At 39.4% G+C, this 17788-nt stretch overlaps 1 protein-coding gene across 2 annotated transcripts in view; it reads left to right on the top strand.

The window, feature by feature from the left end:
* The window catches only part of TRIM23 (tripartite motif containing 23), a 52210-nt gene that overhangs the window by 11069 nt on the left and 23353 nt on the right, over window positions 1–17788 (top strand). The window contains exons 3-7 of one of the 2 annotated variants that reach the window (XM_071208312.1): window positions 903–1024; window positions 2755–2794; window positions 3706–3984; window positions 4999–5181; window positions 8036–8251. In XM_071208312.1, the coding sequence (XP_071064413.1) occupies window positions 969–1024; window positions 2755–2794; window positions 3706–3984; window positions 4999–5181; window positions 8036–8251 (774 nt within the window). In that variant the 5' untranslated portion in view covers window positions 903–968. The remainder of the gene's footprint in view (window positions 1–902; window positions 1025–2754; window positions 2795–3705; window positions 3985–4998; window positions 5182–8035; window positions 8252–17788) is intronic. The other variant, XM_058309325.2, reaches the window with a different exon arrangement.

Below are 17788 nucleotides of genomic sequence, written 5' to 3'. Positions count from 1 at the left end.
GTTTATTCATTTAATGGGTGTATATTAGGTAGTAGCAAGGTGTCAGATGCTATTTATTGCATAGACGCTCACAATCTAACAGGTACTCCTAATTGCTGAAGGATGTGGCTTTTGTTTATAGGCTCAGGAAGGGTGTGTGTGTGTTTGTTTGCACATGTGTGTATACATATCCACATTCAGATGTGCCTAGAGTCTTAACTACTTAGAGGGGATTGTTGTCTTGCTTTGAAGTATGGCTCTGTGAATTTATTTAGTTGTTCCCCATCCAGGGATAGGGAAAAATACTACCTTTAACTGTTCTAATTCCAGTTTACTTAGAGATAGTTTTTTTTTTTTTTTGGGTAGTGTGAAGTTTTTTAGATGTAAGTGTTTCTTCAGTGCAGTGGTTTTCAAACATGGGTCATAACTTCATTGTGGTCATGAACTCAATTTTATTTTGTTGCGAACAGCATTTTTTAAAAAAAGAAATAGGATAAAAAATTAGTATGTTGTACACTGTAAGGGTAAATGCTGATTTGTGAAACTTCTGTTTCAGTTATATTTATGTATGCTGTCTTAGGATGCAATGTAAACTATTTTTTTACAACTTTTTTGCTATAAAAATTTTGAAAACTCATATATAAATATGAAAGTCAGTGACAAAATAAGGCTTGTAAAGTTAAATAATAGAAATATTTGGATTTTCAAGTGTTTCTACTTGGAATGCTGAGGGATACTTCTGTTATTTAAAGAATATTAACGTAATTATTCTGGTATAAAAGGAAAGTGGGGAAATTATTATTTTTTTAATTTAGTTATTATTAGTGATTAAAGTATGACTTAGAAATTACAGTTGAAGTATGGGTGAAATGATTGATACTCCATTTTGTTAAATTTAGTTTTTGTCTTTACATTTATTCTAGGAGATTCAGGTGTTTGGGGATTGAAAAAAAATTTTGCTTTATTGGAGCTTTTGGAACGACTGCAGAATGGACATATTGGTCAGTATGGAGCTGCAGAAGAAGCTATTGGGATATCTGGAGAGGTAGTGATTGAACTTGTTAGAATATTCGTTATGAGCTTAATTTTTCCTTTTAATTTAAAATCTTTGCCTTTGTAAGTACAGTATTACTGCACTTACACCAGCAGGTAGATTTCTAGAAACATACATCTTTATTCTATTTCAGTTCTGAAGACAACAATATTCCAATAGAAAAAAAGCAAAACTGAAACTTGAATTTACTGAAAATTCTATGCCCAAACTGTGTTTTATGTGTAAAATGGTATCCTCGTTATCATTCATTTCTATCCAAGAATAAAGTGAAAGAGTAAGAAGATTATGGAAGAGTAGAAAGGGTGTGGAAGCTATATTAGAGTGGAGGATGCAAAAGTAAATCAGTCAACAATAAAGCACAAAAAAAGAAAGAACTTAGGGTACTAAAACCTTGAATAGTAAGAGGCCAGTTAGCATGGAGGCAAAACACCTTAAAGATAGAGGAAGCTCCTGAAGGAATTACTACTATTATTAAATATCTTAAAGAAACGGTTAAATTATGTCTAGATAGATTTAATCTCTTTATCCAGGCGGACAGTTGCCTAGTAAATGAAAGAAGTCCATCAACATGGGTTAAAATACACTTTTGTACTTGAGGAATTATATGTGTAAGTCTTGTAAAACAGAGTTCTGGATATAAGAATAATTGTAGTAAACATCAGTTTACGATTTTGGTGATCAACTTTAAAGCCATATGTTCGGCAATAAGGGGGCAAAAGGTCCGATTGATTTCCACCTTCCCTTTATTAGATGATGATTTCTTCATATTAAGGGGAATCCATTAAATGAATTTCAAAATGAAGCACTCTGTTTTCTTAAATTTTTGCAGTTCTTTCACATGCTCTATTTTTTATCTTTATTTCAAAAGAATGTTATCTAGTGTTGACCTTGTAAGTTATGTCAGAAGTAGAAAAACAAAAGACATTAATTTTTTTTTTTTTGAGATACTGGAGCCAGGGATTAAACCTGGAACCTTGTATGTGAGAAGCCAGTGCTTAACCACTGAGCCACATTGGCTTCCCTGAGTTGGTTTTTTTGTTTTGCTCTTTGTTTGTTTTTGTTTTTTCATTAAGCACCAGGAACCAAACCTGGGACCTCCCATATGGGAGGGCAGGAACTCAATGGCATGAGCCACATCACTCTCCAAGACGTTAATTTTTATGGTGCATGTTCATATGTATACATTTCTCATAATTATAAAACTGTTCAATTTTTATTTCATTTTTTATTTATTGAAATATTGAATGACTCCGTTTATATATTTTCTCATTTTTATTTCTGAAAAAATGTATACTATTTCCCCTTCCAATTATATCCTTTTAATATTCAGCAAAAGTTTTCAGAGCATTCTTGGTCATCTGGCATGTAATTTTTTTTAACCACTTGAATTGCTTTTTAATAATTCATGAAAATTATAAATAGAATAGTTGTTTACATATAATATAGGTTTATTATTTTTTTCTATTTGTTTAAATATGTGGTTTTCAGCTATGATTATGCAATATACTCACCCATGGAGCTTAACAAAAAAATACCCAGTCCCGGGCTTCACCCACAACCTGTTTTTGTTATTGTTGTTGTTGTTGTTGTTGAGATACCTGGGGCTGGGATTAAACCAGGGACCTCGTACATGGGTAGCCAGTGCTCAACCACTGAGCCACATCAGCTTCCCTGAGTTGGGTTTTTTGTTTGTTTTGCTTGATGTTATTTTTTCTTTTCAGGAGGCACCGGGAACTGAACCCGGGACCTCCCATGTGGAAGGTGGGTGCTCAATGGCTTGATATCTGCTCCCCAACAACCTATTAAAATAAGAATTTCACAGGTTGGAGTTTTGGCATCTGTGTTTGTAAAAGCTTCACAGCTGGTTCTGATGTACACTCCCTGGTTTTCAAAATAGCATTTGTGCTTTCTTCGTTCCAATACATCATCATGAGAAGTAATATTTAAAGCATGAATATTTTTTTTTTAAAGATTTATTTTTTAAATTTATTTCTCTCCCCCCCTCGTTCTCCCCCCTTCCCATTCTCCCCCCCCATTCTGCTCTGTGTTCATTCACTGTGTGTTCTTCTGTGTCCAGTTGTATTCTTGTCAGCGGCACCAGGAATCTGTGTCTCTTTTTGTTGCGTCATCTTGCAGCGTCAGCTCTTCATGTGTGCGGTGCCACTCCTGGGTGAGCTGCACTTTTTTTCATGCAGGGCAGCTCTCCTTACGGGGTGCAGTCCTTGCACGTTGGGCTCCCCTACGTGCGGGACACCCCTGTGTGGCATTGCACTCTTTGTGTGCATCAGCACTGTGCGTGGGCCAGCTCACCACATAGGTCAGGAGGCCCTGTGTTTGAACTGTGATTTCTAAGTTTCCTTGCATGTACAGTGAGGGAATTTGGTTGACGTTATCATTGTGCTGTCTGTTTCTGAATCTTTGAGAGCAGTTTCCATTTTGGTCTCAAATTTATTGCATATATTGGTAATCAGTCTTGGAAATAGTTTCTCACTCACTCACAGAAATGAATACTCTCTTAGATGGGTAGCAAGTGACTTTTATACTAGTTTCCAGTATATTTTCTTGTATAAAGGCTGGTCAGTAAAAGGGGAAAAAAGGGTCTTTTATATTTTAAAATTTATCAGTGTTATGATTGAGATTCAGTTTTAAGACATTGATCTTTTGTTTGTCAGAGCATTATTCGTTGTGATGAAGATGAAGCTCATGTTGCATCTGTATATTGCACTGTATGTGCAACTCACTTGTGCTCAGAGTGTTCCCAAGTTACCCATTCTACAAAGACATTAGCAAAGCACAGGCGAGTGCCTCTAGCTGATAAACCTCATGAGAAAACCATGTGCTCTCAGCATCAGGTGCATGCCATTGAGTTTGTTTGCTTGGAAGAAGGTTGTCAAGCTAGCCCACTTATGTGCTGTGTCTGCAAAGAATATGGAAAACACCAAGGACACAAGGTATGACTTTAATTAAATTAGATGACTCTAGCTAGTTTTTTGGTTTTTTTTTAATCATTTCTTTCCTTTATTTTCAAAGGAGGTTTAGATTCCATAAATATAACATTGAAAATATAGAGGATTGCCATTCAACACACTCTCCCATTCCCACACTTTTCCCCATTAAAAATATCCTTCATTAGTGTGTTACATTTGATACAATTGGTGAACACATACTGACATTGCTACTAACCAAGGTCCAGAGTTTGCATTATGGTTCATACTTTATATTGCACAATTTTGTAGGTTTTGACAAAATGTAAAACACCTTGTATCCATCTCTTTATATCATGCAGAACAATTCCAATGGGTTACAAATGCACAATATTAAAAATATTCTTCCCTCTCCCTCCCCTCAGAATCTTCGTTGAACACTGTTTTTATATCAATGCTACAAATACTCTAGCTAGTTTAGTTCCCCAGCATATTTTTAATACTCTGGTTCTCTATGCAAAAAGTAGGAATTAAAGAAGAGTTAAATGGTGAACAAGTTGGCTTGGTGGCACAAAAAGAAACAAAAAACTTTATTTCTGAAAGTCACAACAAAAATTCCATAGGCACTTTGGGATTCTTTCCTTATGGAAAAATAGCTTCCCAGCAGGAAACAAAAGTACTTTTCTGTTTGCATGCTTTCATAAAACACTGGATTATTTTGACAATATTTACATGTGTTAATGAACTGTTACCTAAGATAAAATTTAGAGATAGTCTCTTGGTGTCTTGAATAGCAATAAATGGACTTCTAATTTTTAAACTATTTCTTTGAAGGATAGTTTTCTTATTAAGGAGATTAAGGAGTGAAGGGAAATTAGCTTGTTGTTTGCTTTTTTTTTTAACCTTGTAATGTGCTTATTCTGTGTTATGAAAGCCACCTGTGACTGATACTACTTTTTCAGTAGGAGTTTAAATAAATTTATTTTTATATTATTGGGCAATACTGTGAGATCTTTTCTGTAATTATGTTGCATTTTATAGCATTCTGTGTTGGAACCAGAAGCTAACCAGATACGAGCGTCAATTTTAGATATGGCTCACTGCATACGGACCTTCACTGAGGAAATCTCCGATTATTCCAGAAAATTAGTTGGGATTGTTCAGCACATTGAAGGGGGAGAACAAATAGTGGAAGATGGAATTGGAATGACTCACACAGAACATGTATGGATTTTTTTCTTCCTTTGTTATTTTCTTCTTTCTTACTCTTTCTCCTTCCAGTAAGAATGTATTGAGCAATTTCAATGTGCAAGTACTGTATAGTTACTAGAAATGTTTTTTTTTAAATCACTGACTTCTTGGAGTTCGTAGTCCATTTTAAGGAATGACATTTTAAAGTATGGTAACTATTGTTTTGTTTTTTTTTGTTTTTATTTTAAGGGGAAATACAGGATGCCTTAGCAACACATAAGAGGGCCATCAACTAAGGTGGGTCAGCATAGGCTTCCTAGAAGAAGTGATGTCTAAATTGAGATTTGAAAGAATTAAATCGAGGAGAGGAATGAAGTGGGGAATGAGGTGGTCCTGTGGAGTGAAGCACATGTGGAAATGCCTTGAAGTAAAAATTAGATGTATAAACTTAAAGAAGTTCACTATGGTTGCAGCTTTGAATATTGGGTGGGGTATATTGAGAAGAGGTTGGGGAGTTAAGGGCCAAATCCAGCAGTTTGGATCTTATCTTAGGGCATTGATGAGCCATTGAAGAGTTGACAGAGAAATGACATAATCGTATTTGCATTAAGAAAGGTTAATGTTTGATGTAGAAAATGAATTGGAGGAGCAACAAGATTTGATGCAGAGAGACCTATTAGGATGTTGCTGAAATTATCTGGTTGAAAGGTGTTTAGGGCCTATGACTACTATTTATTTAGTTAAGAAGGGTAGTGAGAATGTAGAGGAGTAGACAGATTTGAAATTTTAAAGAAGTAGAATAGGTCTTAGAGGTTGATTGATAATATTGATTGGCTAGGTAACTGGAGGGTCAACCTTGATGTCTGGGTTTCTACATTAATTGGAATAAGTTTAATTTCGATGTTTAATTCATTAATCCTGTGAAATAATCAAGTGGAGATACCCTCCAGTGAATTAAAGAGCTAGTGGGTGTTGAGAAATGAGTGTATCTAACTGAAAAATTTTTTCTGTGAAGGGGAAGAAAGAACTAGGGTGGTAGCTGTTGTTAGTTTTTCAAATTGAATTGTAGAGATGAAAGGAATCTTTTCAGAGAGGAATAAAAAATAAAGGGACAATGAAAATGTAATGTTTTTTTCTGGTAAGCAAACAAATTTAAAGCTAAGGCATTGGGGAATAAAGCTCTTCACCATATAGTAGCCACAAACTACTTATAGTTATTTAAATTTAAATTGATTAAAAGTTAGATAAAATCCAAAATTCAGTCCCTCAGTCTCAATAGTTTCAAGTCCTCAATAGGCACATATGTCTAGTGGCTATCATGTTGGACAGCACAGATATAGAATATGTCCATTATTGCAGAAAGTTCAACTGGAAAGTGTTGCACTAGGGTGTGCATATTTCATTCATTCCCCTAACCAGTATTTAGACACAACCCATGTGCTAGACACTGTTCCAGAGGTTCGGGATACACCATTATGCAAGACAAAAATCCTTGCCTTTGTGCAGTTTACATTCTAATGTGGTAGAAGTGTATTAAGGACATTGGAGAAAAATAATAGAAAGGGGAAGTGTACTTTTATGTAGGATATTCTAGGAAGACTCCCTCAAAACAGGAGTACAAATAAAAGGCCCTGGAGATGGAGTGTGCCTGGTGTGTTCAAGAAACTATAAAGAGGCTAAGTGTAGTTAGAGCAGAGCGATAGCAGGGGAAGGTGGGCAAGGTTGCAGGAACTGAGATCAGAAAGGGCCTTTTAAACACTTGCTCTTTGTGCCTGAAATGCTCTGGTCTGAGACATTCACATGGTTCCCTTTTTTGCCTCCTTCAGGTCTCTGCCCAAATGTCCCCTTCTCAGGAAATCAGTTCTTGAACATCCATATAAAGAACTTTGGCATTTACTCAGAGTAGAATGGGAAACCAATGAAAAATTTTGAGCAAAAGACCAGCATAAATTTTTAACGTAGCATTTAGAAAGGATTATTCTGGCTGCTACATGGAAAACACACTGTAGGGGTTAGGGATAGATCTCATGAGACCACTTAGAAGGCTATTATAATAATCAGTTGAGAGATGATATCTTGGATGAAATTGGTAGAAGTGGAGGTGGTAGGGTATGATCAGATTCTGGATATATTTTGAAGTCAGCAGAATTTACTGAGAGGTTAGGTATGAGATATGAAAGAGAGGTGTTAGTGATGACTCCAATATTTTTGGCCTGAACGACCAGGAAGATGAAAATGGAAGAAACTGGGTTTTGGGGTAGGGAAAACAGGAGATTAGGTATTCTATTTTGCATGAGATTTCAGTTAGGCAGCTGGAAGACAAAGTGTAGTTGAGGGGAAGGGTCTAGTATAGAGATTTAAATTTTGGAATTTATAAGGTTATAGATGGTATGCAAAGTTCAATATTTCAGGGCGGTGGACTTGGCCCAGTGGTTAGGGCATCCGTCTACCACATGGGAGGTCCGCGGTTCAAACCCTGGGCCTCCTTGACCTGTGTGGAGCTGGCCCATGCGCAGTGCTGATGTCGTGCCATGCAGGGTTGTCCCCGCGTAGGGGAGCCCCACGCACAAGGTGTGCGCCCCATAAGGAGAGCCACCCAGCGTGAAAGAAAGTGCAGTCTGCCCGGGAATGGTGCCTCACACACGAGAGCTGATACAAGATGACACAACAAAAAGAAACACAGATTCCCGTGCCGTTGACCACAACAGAAACGGACAAAGAAGACACAGCAAATAGACACAGAGAACAGACCCCCGGGGTGGGGGTGGGGGGGAGAGAAATAAATAAATAAATAAATCTTTTTTTTTTTTTAAAAAAAGTTCAATATTTCACACGTAAAATCTTCGGTAAGGTTACTGTTGTTTAAAACTTATTTTTGTTTTATTAGGTACCAGGCACTGCAGAGAATGCCCGATCGTGTGTCCGAGCTTATTTTTCTGATCTACATGAAACTCTTTGTCGTCAAGAAGAAATGGCTCTAAGTGTTGTTGATGCCCATGTTCGAGAAAAACTGATTTGGCTCAGGCAGCAACAAGAAGACATGACTATTTTGTTGTCCCAGGTTTCAACAGCCTGTCTCCATTGTGAAAAGACTTTGCAACAGGTAGGTAGTTTAAACATGGTTAGGACATGGTTAAGAAAGAGAATTTTTAAGGTTAAGTAGGTAATTAACGGGCATACACCAAATGTATTAATTTAATAAATAGTGTCTACTGCATGTATTAATTTTATGCTTAGGGCAGTCTCTAACCTTGAATAACCAATGATATCAGTGTCATTTTCTTCATGTCTTCTGACCCCCATAAAACCAGGGGTTCCAGAAGTCCTCTAACTTCTCATTCTTCAGTCTTGCTAAGCTGTTTAACTCTTTTTTAGCCAAATGTGTATAATTATTTCTGCTTGGAGTACCTAAACCCCCCTTTTTGATAGTCCTCCTTCTAAGTCCAGCTCAAATGTTTTTACTTCTTTGAAGCACTCTCTTCCTTGCTAATTTTTTGGGTGCCTCTATAACATATATTATTACTATCTCTGCTCTAATTCACTGGTTTTTAACTTCGATGTCACAGCAAACCCATGTTTTGTGATGGTTGAAGTATCATATGCAATTTGTAACCCAGTTTGCAGATGATTTACCTTAAAAAAAAATTAGGAAGATGATGTCAGAAGTAGGCAGGGCTCACCTCTCTTGCAAATACAGTGGAGGCAGGGCAGAAACTGTCTGAAAGAGCGGCTTTGGGGACCTGCAGACCAGGAGAGTGCTGGCATGCATCATCCAGGGTGGAGCAGGGAGAGAGAGAAGAAGAGGCCAGAAGAAAACTGTGAGTTACTAGCTTCTGTCGCTGGGAATGGCACCCATCTCCAACCTTCGAGGTGAACAGCCTTGTTAAAACCCATGGCTGATGGCAGCCAACAGAGAGGACAAAAGACATGTTCCTCTCTAGGAAGGGAGAGGGTGCAGCAGAGGGCTGAGTGTGGTTTCTCTTCTGTAAGTTTAAGCAGCAGGGCCCAGTTTTGAATCATAGCTCTAACTAGCTTAGGAACACAAGTCAGTAGAGGTTGAAAGAATCACCTCTGTGGAAAGGTTTGTTGAAGAGTGCAATCTTTTGGAAGGCTGGAAAAGTGAAGGAAAACAAGAATTTTTGGAGTCTCTCTGATTCCTATCTCTAGGCACCCTTATATCTGGTTTGTGCTCATTAGAGGGTCCCTGGCTCTCTTGCTTTTTAAAAATTTATTGAAATATATCACCCACACACAAACATACATAAACAATAAGTGTATAGTAATAGCTGTGAACTTACAAGACAAACATATATAACATCATACAGGACTCTCATAACTCAACCTACCACCAACATCTTACATTGTTGTTAAACCTTTTTAACTAATGATTAAAGAGCATTGTCAAAATATTACTACTAACCAAAGTATTTTCCCCCAACCCTCCCTATTATTTTCTTTACATCATTTATATATGAACATACATAAACAATTAAGTGTATAGGAAAAGTTGTGAACTTATAAAGCAAACATGCGTAACATCATACAGGGGTCCCATACCTTAACCCTCTCCACCAACACCTTGCATTGTCATGAGATATTTATTACAAATTATAAAAGAATATTGTCAAAATCTTACTACTAATTATAGTCCTTGTCTTACATTTGGTGTGTTTTTCCCCCAACACACCTTATTATTATTTTTTAAATGTATTTTTTATGACAGAAGTTGATAACATATAAAAAAATCATGCACATATGCAGAATTCCCAAGAAACACCCTTCTATCAACACACCACACTATGGTGGAACATTTGTTACAGATAAGATAATATCATCTGATTGTTACCATGTCTGTAGTATACATTTGGCTCACATTTTCTGTACTGCCCATTATCAACACAGTACATTTTTGGCATAGATGCAAGAATATTATATTATTACTGGTAACCACAGTCCATAGGTCATTCCAGTTGTATTTTTCCCATGCATTCCCAACACCCTGCAGTAATGATATACATTTGCTCTAGCTCACAAAGGACACTCTTGAATCTATACCATCAACCACAATTCTCACCCACCTCTTGGTTTACTGTGCTGTTCAGTTCCTAGATTATTCTATAGCATTCTGTCAATTGGCATTTACATCCCTAGACTACCATTTTCAGCCACATTCCTATTTATAAACCAGCTATTACTATTTTTACCATCCATTCTATACATTTCCACACTTTTACAGTAAAGCTAATTAAAACTTCTATATACATTAAACATCAGTAGTCCATCTCAGTCCTTCTCTTACCTCCATTAAGAATCCACCACCTACCACCAGGTCTTGAAGATATTTTCCCACAATTTCTTCTGGAAGCTTTATGGTTCTTGCTTTTATTTTTAGGTTTTTGATCCATTTTGAGTTAATTTTTGGATAAGGTGTGAGATAGAGGTCCTCTTTCCTTCTTTTGACTATAGATATCCAGTTCTTTCAGCACCATTCTGCTGAATGGACTGTTCTTCCCGAGCTGTGTGGGTTTGATAGGCTAATCAAAAATCACTTGACCATACATGTGAGGGTCTGTTTCAGTTTGGTTCCATTGGTCTATGTATCTGTCTTTATGCCAGTACCATGCTGTTTTTACCACTATAGCTTGGTAGTATGCTTTAAAGTCCAGAGATGATGGTTTGCTTTTCCTTTTATGAAGTTTCTGGCTATTCAAAACCCCTTACCCTTCCAAACAAATTTGCTAATTGTGTTTTCAATTTTTTTTTTTTTTAATGCTGGTGGAATTTTTATCAGGATCGCATTGAATCTGTATATCAATTTGAGTATAATTGACATCTTAATGATATTTAGTCTTCCAATTCATGACCATGGAATGTGCTTCCAGTTACTTAGGACTTTTTTGATTTCTCTTAATATTGGGTTGCAGTTTTCTGAATACAAGGGCTTTACATCATTGGTTAAGTTTATTCCTCACTACTTGAGTTTTATCTGTCATATTTTATTTTCACCACTCTATTGATACTTTTAGTTACTTTTATTGATATAATCTTCATTTCTAGACTCTCTTCCAGGCCTCTCTCCTGTCTTTCCTTTTCAGGCTCTAGCATACCCTTCAGTATTTCCTGAAAATCTGGTCTCTTACTTAGAAATTCTCTCAGTTTATGGTTATCTGTGGATATTTTAATTTTTCTTGTCTTTATTTTTAATGTTACATTCAAAAAATATGAGGTCCCCATATACCCCCCACTCTTCCACCCATAACAACACCTCTTCCATCATCATGAGACATTCATTGCATTTGGTGAATACATCTCTGAGCACTGCTGCACGTCATAGTCAATGAGGTGCACACCATAGGCCACACTCTCCCACAGTCCACCCAGTGGGCCATAGGAGGACATACAATGTCTGTTAACTGTCTCTGCAGCACCACCCAGGACAACTGCAACCCGTGAAAATGCCCCCACATCACATCTCTTCCTCCAACTCCCTACCCCCAGCAGCCACCATGGCCACTTTCTCCACACCAATGCCACATTTTCTTCGATTACTAATCACAATAGTTCATGAATAGAATATCAGTAAGTCCACTCTAATCCATACTCTATTCCTCCATCCTGTGGACCTTAGAATGGTTGTGTCCACTCCACAGCTATGTCAAGAGGGGGCTTAGATTCCACATGGATGCTGGATACAATTCTCTTGCTTTCAGTTGTAGGCACTTTTGGCTTCCTGGTGTGGTGGTTGACCTTCTTCACCTCCATGTTAGCTGAGTGGGGTAAGTCCAATAAACCAGAGTGTAGGAGTTGCAAGCCTGTTGAGGCTCAGGGCCTGGCTCTCACATGGTCAGTCCAGAGATTCAGATCCCCTGGGTATACATTAAACCCCAGCACCAACTACAGTTCTGGTAAAAGTAACTGGAGAGGCTTGTGGACAAAGATCACACCTGAGTCCAGTTCCATCACACAAAAACACAAACTCCAAAGTAGGGCCAACTCACATGGCACTGAACTCCATCTGCCATGACCATAGAACCTGTGGGTCTCTGTAGCCCTCAGAAGAACCAATACCTGGGGTTGTATCTACTTTATCTGTCTCTGGGACTCTGCTGTGGTGTGCATAAGGAGACTCATAGCCATATAAACTCATTTGTCCTTTCCATTTCCCCCTTTTATTCAGGTCAAAAAGCATTTTTAACTCCTGGTATTATATGTAGACTGAGATACTCTGCTGGTCCGAGTTGACCCTTTTATTCAAGGTCATTTTCTAGTTACATCATCAGCTGGTACTTTGTAGTAATCCCTCTGTGCCAGGAAGGCTCATCCCTGGGAGTCATGTCCCACGCTGGGGGGAAGGCAACACATTTACATGCTGAGTTTGGCTTCGAGACTGGCCACATTTAAACAACATGGAGGCTCTCAGGAGGTAACTCTTAGGCACCCTGCAGCTCTAGGCCTTGTTCTTATTTCAGGTGCACAGGCTTATAAGCATAGTCATTAGTATCAAGGGCTCATTGTTGGACCTTCCTTCTTTTTTGGTCTTTGCCATTGCACTTGGGGGATTGTTGCTGTTCCTTTAGGGACTGTGATAGAGCTCCCCTGGGTAGAAACTCAGCACTCCCTCACTTGTTGTTTTTAATTGTAACCACTATGAAAATATCCAAACCTTTTTATGTACCCTGGATATATGCCCTGGAGAACTCCCTGCCAACCACGTGTGAATATTTTAATTTCACCCTCATTTTTGAATGACAGTCTTGCTGGATATAAGATTCTTGGCTGGAAGTTTTTTTCTCGTATCTTAAATATATCAGACCACTGTTTTCTTGCCTCCATGACTTCTGGTGGGAAATCAGCACTTAATCTTATTGGGTATTCCTTATACGTTATGCATTGCTTTTCTCATGCTGTTCTCAGAATTCTTTCTCTTTGGCATTTGACATTCTGATAAGTATATGTCTTGGAGCTGGTCTATTTGGATTTTTTCAGATGGGAGTACATTGTGCTTCTGACATGGATATCTATGTCCTTCAATAGGTTTGGGAAATTTTCTAACATTATTCCTTTAAATATTCCTTCTGCCCCTTTTCCCTTCTCTTCTCCTTCTGGAACACCCATGACACGTATGTTTGCACATCTCTGGCTGTCATTTAGTTCCCTGAGAACTTGTTCAATTTTTTCCATTCTTTTCTTCATCTGTTCTTTTGTATGTTCACTTTGAGGCCATTATTTCAAGCTCACCAATCCTTTATTCTCCCTCCTCAAAGCTGCAATTATATGATTCCAATGTTTTTTAAATTTCATTTATTGCACCTTTCATTCCCATAAGATCTGCTATTTTTCTATGCACGCTTTCAAATTCTTCTTTTTGCTCATCCATTGTCTTCTTAATATCCTTAATCTCTTTAGCCATCTCTTTGAATTTATTAAGGAGATTTGTTTGAACATCTATGATAAGTTGTCTCAACTCCTTTATGTCATCTGGAGGCTTATCTTTTTCCTTTAACTGGGCCATAGCTTCCTGTTTCTTGGTGTGGATTGTAATTTTTTGTTGGTGTTTTGACATCTGGCTTACTAGAGTATTTATTCTGGGTGCAGTTTTTCTCTTTAGTTTAGGGCTTCCTGCCCTTTTCTCACCTTGCTGGTTGTGCAGTAGGAGCCAAGGGTATAATTGGTGCTATAAACTGTGGAGGCTCAAGCTGCCCTCATTGCCCCAGGGATGGATGAAGCGTCTCCCAACTTTCTCCTTTCTCAGAGGTAGGGACAGAATCACAGTTGTGTGGAATAATCCAAGTTGTGCAGGCCTAGACTGTAGTTGCCCAGAGAGACTAATGAAGCTTCACGCCCCTTTCTCCCCTGCCTGGGACATGGATGGGGCTGCAGGTGTGGACAGCAGTCTATGCAGTGCAGGTCCAAGATGACCGCATTTGCCTTAGTAGATTTTTAATTATTCAGTTTGTTCCAGCCAAAGGTACCATCAGTTACCTGGATAGACTGTACCGAGCTAGCCAACCTCCTCCCTGCCAGAGGTGGGACTGAAACCTAGGCTAGGGCTGCAGGCTGATCCAGGTGAAAGAAACCGGTTCAGTCACTGTCATATTTGGTCAGGTCGTCTTCCCCTCAAGCTGGGGGTGGAGTCAAAATGGCTGCCATCGGCCTTTTTCCGACTTGGACAGATTCACACTCCATCTGTTCCTGGGGTTATTCCCTAGCCATCCGAATCTACAAATCAGTAGCTGAAATCGGCAGCCAACCGTTTCCTCCTCCCCTGTTTTTGGGAAATGGAGCTTCCAATTCTGGACAGAACAGCTCGTGGGGTGGCTTACACCACCAGAGTAGGACAATCACCAGCCTCCACATCTTGGCCAGCAATTTCCCGGAGAGGCTGGCTCAGGTGACCCCCCAGCTTCCTCCCTGTTGGAGCTGGCACTTGGTCTTAGGCTAGACCTGCAATCTGATCTGGATGTAAAGAAGCTGGTCCCCAGTGGCAGTAGGATTTTCAGTCCACCCCGCTTCCCCTTGTGCCAGGTGTGGAGCTAAGATGGCGGCTCCTGGCCTCTTTCTGACTTGGACAGGCTCAAACTTTAGCTGTTCTCAGGATTATACTTTAACCCGCTGAATTTTACTCATCATGAGCTGAAGCTAGTACTCAACCGTCTCTTCTTCCCCCATTTTGGGGAAGTGGAACTTTCAATTCCAGCTGAGGAACAGCTTGTGAGGTGACTTGTGCCTCTGGTGGAGGATGGGCACCAGCTTCTGGGGCGTGGAGCACTCCACTTACAAGTCTTCTCTTCAGATGTGCAACCTCCTCCTTCCATTCCTTCAAGGATGTTGCAGGATGCCCTTCTGGCCTCCTGAAGCCCCCAGACAGCTGCGTCAGTCAGCTCCAGAGAGCTCTGGGTGTTTACTAACTGCCCTGTAGCAGGAGCTGACTCTAGGAGCTCCTTACTCCACAACCATCTTGCTGTCAACCCCTGGCTCTGTTTTGATAGCTTAAACATGACAATTTTAAAGTTTTAGAATTAGTTGAACCAAAAATCAAAGAAGAACTGTAAAACAAAACCACTAGGCAAGAGAGAGAAATTGACCATCAGAGTAGACTCACTAACATAAATAGATCCTAGTCATCAGCAAAAATTACAAGTCCTATTAAGAAATAGGAATAGGGAGGCAGACTTGGCCCAGGGGATAGGGCGTCCATCTACCACATGGGAGGTCCACGGTTCAAACCCCGGGCCTCCTTGACCTGTGTGGAGCTGGCCCACATGCAGTGCTGATACTCACAAGGTGTGCTGTGCCACACAGGGGTGTCCCTCGTGTAGGGGAGCCCCACGTGCAAGGAGTGCGCCCCATAAGGAAAACTGCCCAGCGCTTTAGAAATTTCAGCCTGTCCAGGAATGGCGCTGCACACATGGAGAGCTGACACAACAAAATGATGCAACAAAAAGAGACACAGATTCCCATGCAGCCGATAATAGCAGAAGCGGACAAAAAGAACACACGGCAAACGGACACAGAGAACAGACAACTGGGGTGGGGGAATATAGGGAAGCAGACGTGACTCAAGCAATTGGGCTTCTGCCTACCATGTAGGAGGTCCACAGTTTGATACCTAGGGGCTCTTGGTGAAGGCAAGTTGGCCTGTGCAGTGAGCTGGCCCACACGGTGTGCTGCCCTATCCAGGAATGCCTCCCCACGCAGGAGTGCCAGCCAACGTGGAGAGCTGATGCAGCAAGATGACACAACAAAAACAGATACAGAGGAGAGAGAATAAGATGTGTAGCAGAACAGGGAGCTGAGGTGGTGCAAGAGAATGATCACCTCTCTCCCACTCTGAAAGGTCCCAGGATCAGTTCCCAGAGCTGCCTAATGAGAATACAAGCAGACACAGAAGAACACATAGTGAATGGACACAGAGAGCAGACAATGGAGGGGGGGGGGGCAAATAAATAAATATTTTAAAAAAAGAAAAAAATATAAGGAATATATAGCCCAGCCAAAGGAACAAATTTAGAAGTCTTGATGACAAACAGAATTTAAAACAACTAATCAAGGACGTTCACACAAATCTCCTAAAGGAAATGAAGGCGTTGAAGGAAAATATTGCTAAAGAGATAAAGGATATTAATTTGAAAAGAATTTGAAAGCTTACAAAGAAAAGTAATAGTTTATGGGAGTGAAAGACACAATGGATGAGATTAAAAACATATTAGAGGGAAGCGGATTTGGCTCAACTGATAGAGTATCTGCCTACCATATGGGAGGTTCAACCCAGGGCCTTCTGACCTGTGTGGTAAACTGGTCCACGTGCAGTGCTGATGCACGCAAGGAGTGCTGTGCCATGCAGGGGTGTCCCCCGTGTAGGGGAGCCCCACACACAAGGAGTGTGCCCTGCGAGGAGGGCCGCCCTATGCAAAAACAGCGCAGCCTGCCAAGGAGTGGAGCTGCATACATACACACAGCTGGAGCAGCAAGATGACACAACAAAAAAGACAGATTCCTGGTGCCACTGACAAGAATACAAGGAGACATAGAAGAATACACAGTGAATGGACACAGAGAGCAGACAATGGGGGGGGAGGGCGGGGAGAGAAATAAAACATCTTTTAAAAAAAAAACCATATTAGAGGCATATAACAGCAGATTTAAATTGGCCAAGGTACAAGTAAACCCATTGGAAAATAGAGCATCTGAACTTAAAGAATAGAATGAGAAAGCAATGGAAGAAATGGAACGGCCTCTCATGGAATTGAATAACAGCACAAAACGCACACACATAGGTGCTATAGGTTTCAGGGAAGGAAAAAAGAACAGTAAAGGGGAAGAAAGATATTTGAGGAAATAATGACAAAATTTCCCTTCCTTTGTGAAAGATGTAAATATCAATACCCAAAGGGGCAATTACCCCAAACAGAATAAATCTGAATAGACCTATTCTAAGACACCTACTATTCAGAATGTCAAATGCTAGAGAGAAAGGAAATTCTGAAAGTAGCAAGAGCAAATCAATTCATCACATACAAGGATGCACAATAAGACTGATTGCCATTTTTTCATAAGAAACCCTGGAGGTGAGAAAGCAGTGATATAATATATTAAAGGTACTTAATGAGAAAAACTGTCAGCCAGTAATTCTTTATCAAGCAAAATTGTTCTTCAGAAATTCAGTCGAGTTTACATTCTTCAAAGATAAACAAAAAACTGAGAGAATGCCTTACCAATAATCAGATTTACATGAGATATTAAAGGGAGGTCTGTAGCATGAAAGGAAAAGACATGAGAGGGAAAAGACATGAGAGAGAGAGAGACTTGGAGAAGAGTTTGGAAATGAAGATTATCAGGATGTTATAGAAAGCACTTTCTCTGATGATAATTAAAATCAGTTACAGGTGGACAAAGAAAATTGACAAATATGGAGATGAAAGAGCACTCTCTTAAAGAATTAGTAGATTAAAGAAGAAATTGTAAGATAAATCAGTAAATATCTCGATGAATGAAAACAGGAATACAACATTTCAAAGCCTATGGGATGCAGCAAAGGCAGTGCTGTGAGGGGAATTTGTTTTGTTTTGTTTTGTTTTTTCACAGACAAGTTTTTATTTTCTCCTGCATACAGAACCTAAGAAATATAAAAACATCCAGA

The sequence above is a fragment of the Dasypus novemcinctus genome, chromosome 2 (assembly GCF_030445035.2).
Source record: "Dasypus novemcinctus isolate mDasNov1 chromosome 2, mDasNov1.1.hap2, whole genome shotgun sequence".
Lineage (NCBI taxonomy): Eukaryota > Metazoa > Chordata > Mammalia > Cingulata > Dasypodidae > Dasypus > Dasypus novemcinctus.
The sequence above is the reverse complement of the archived record's forward strand: the minus strand, read 5'-3'. Positions and strand labels throughout refer to the sequence as shown.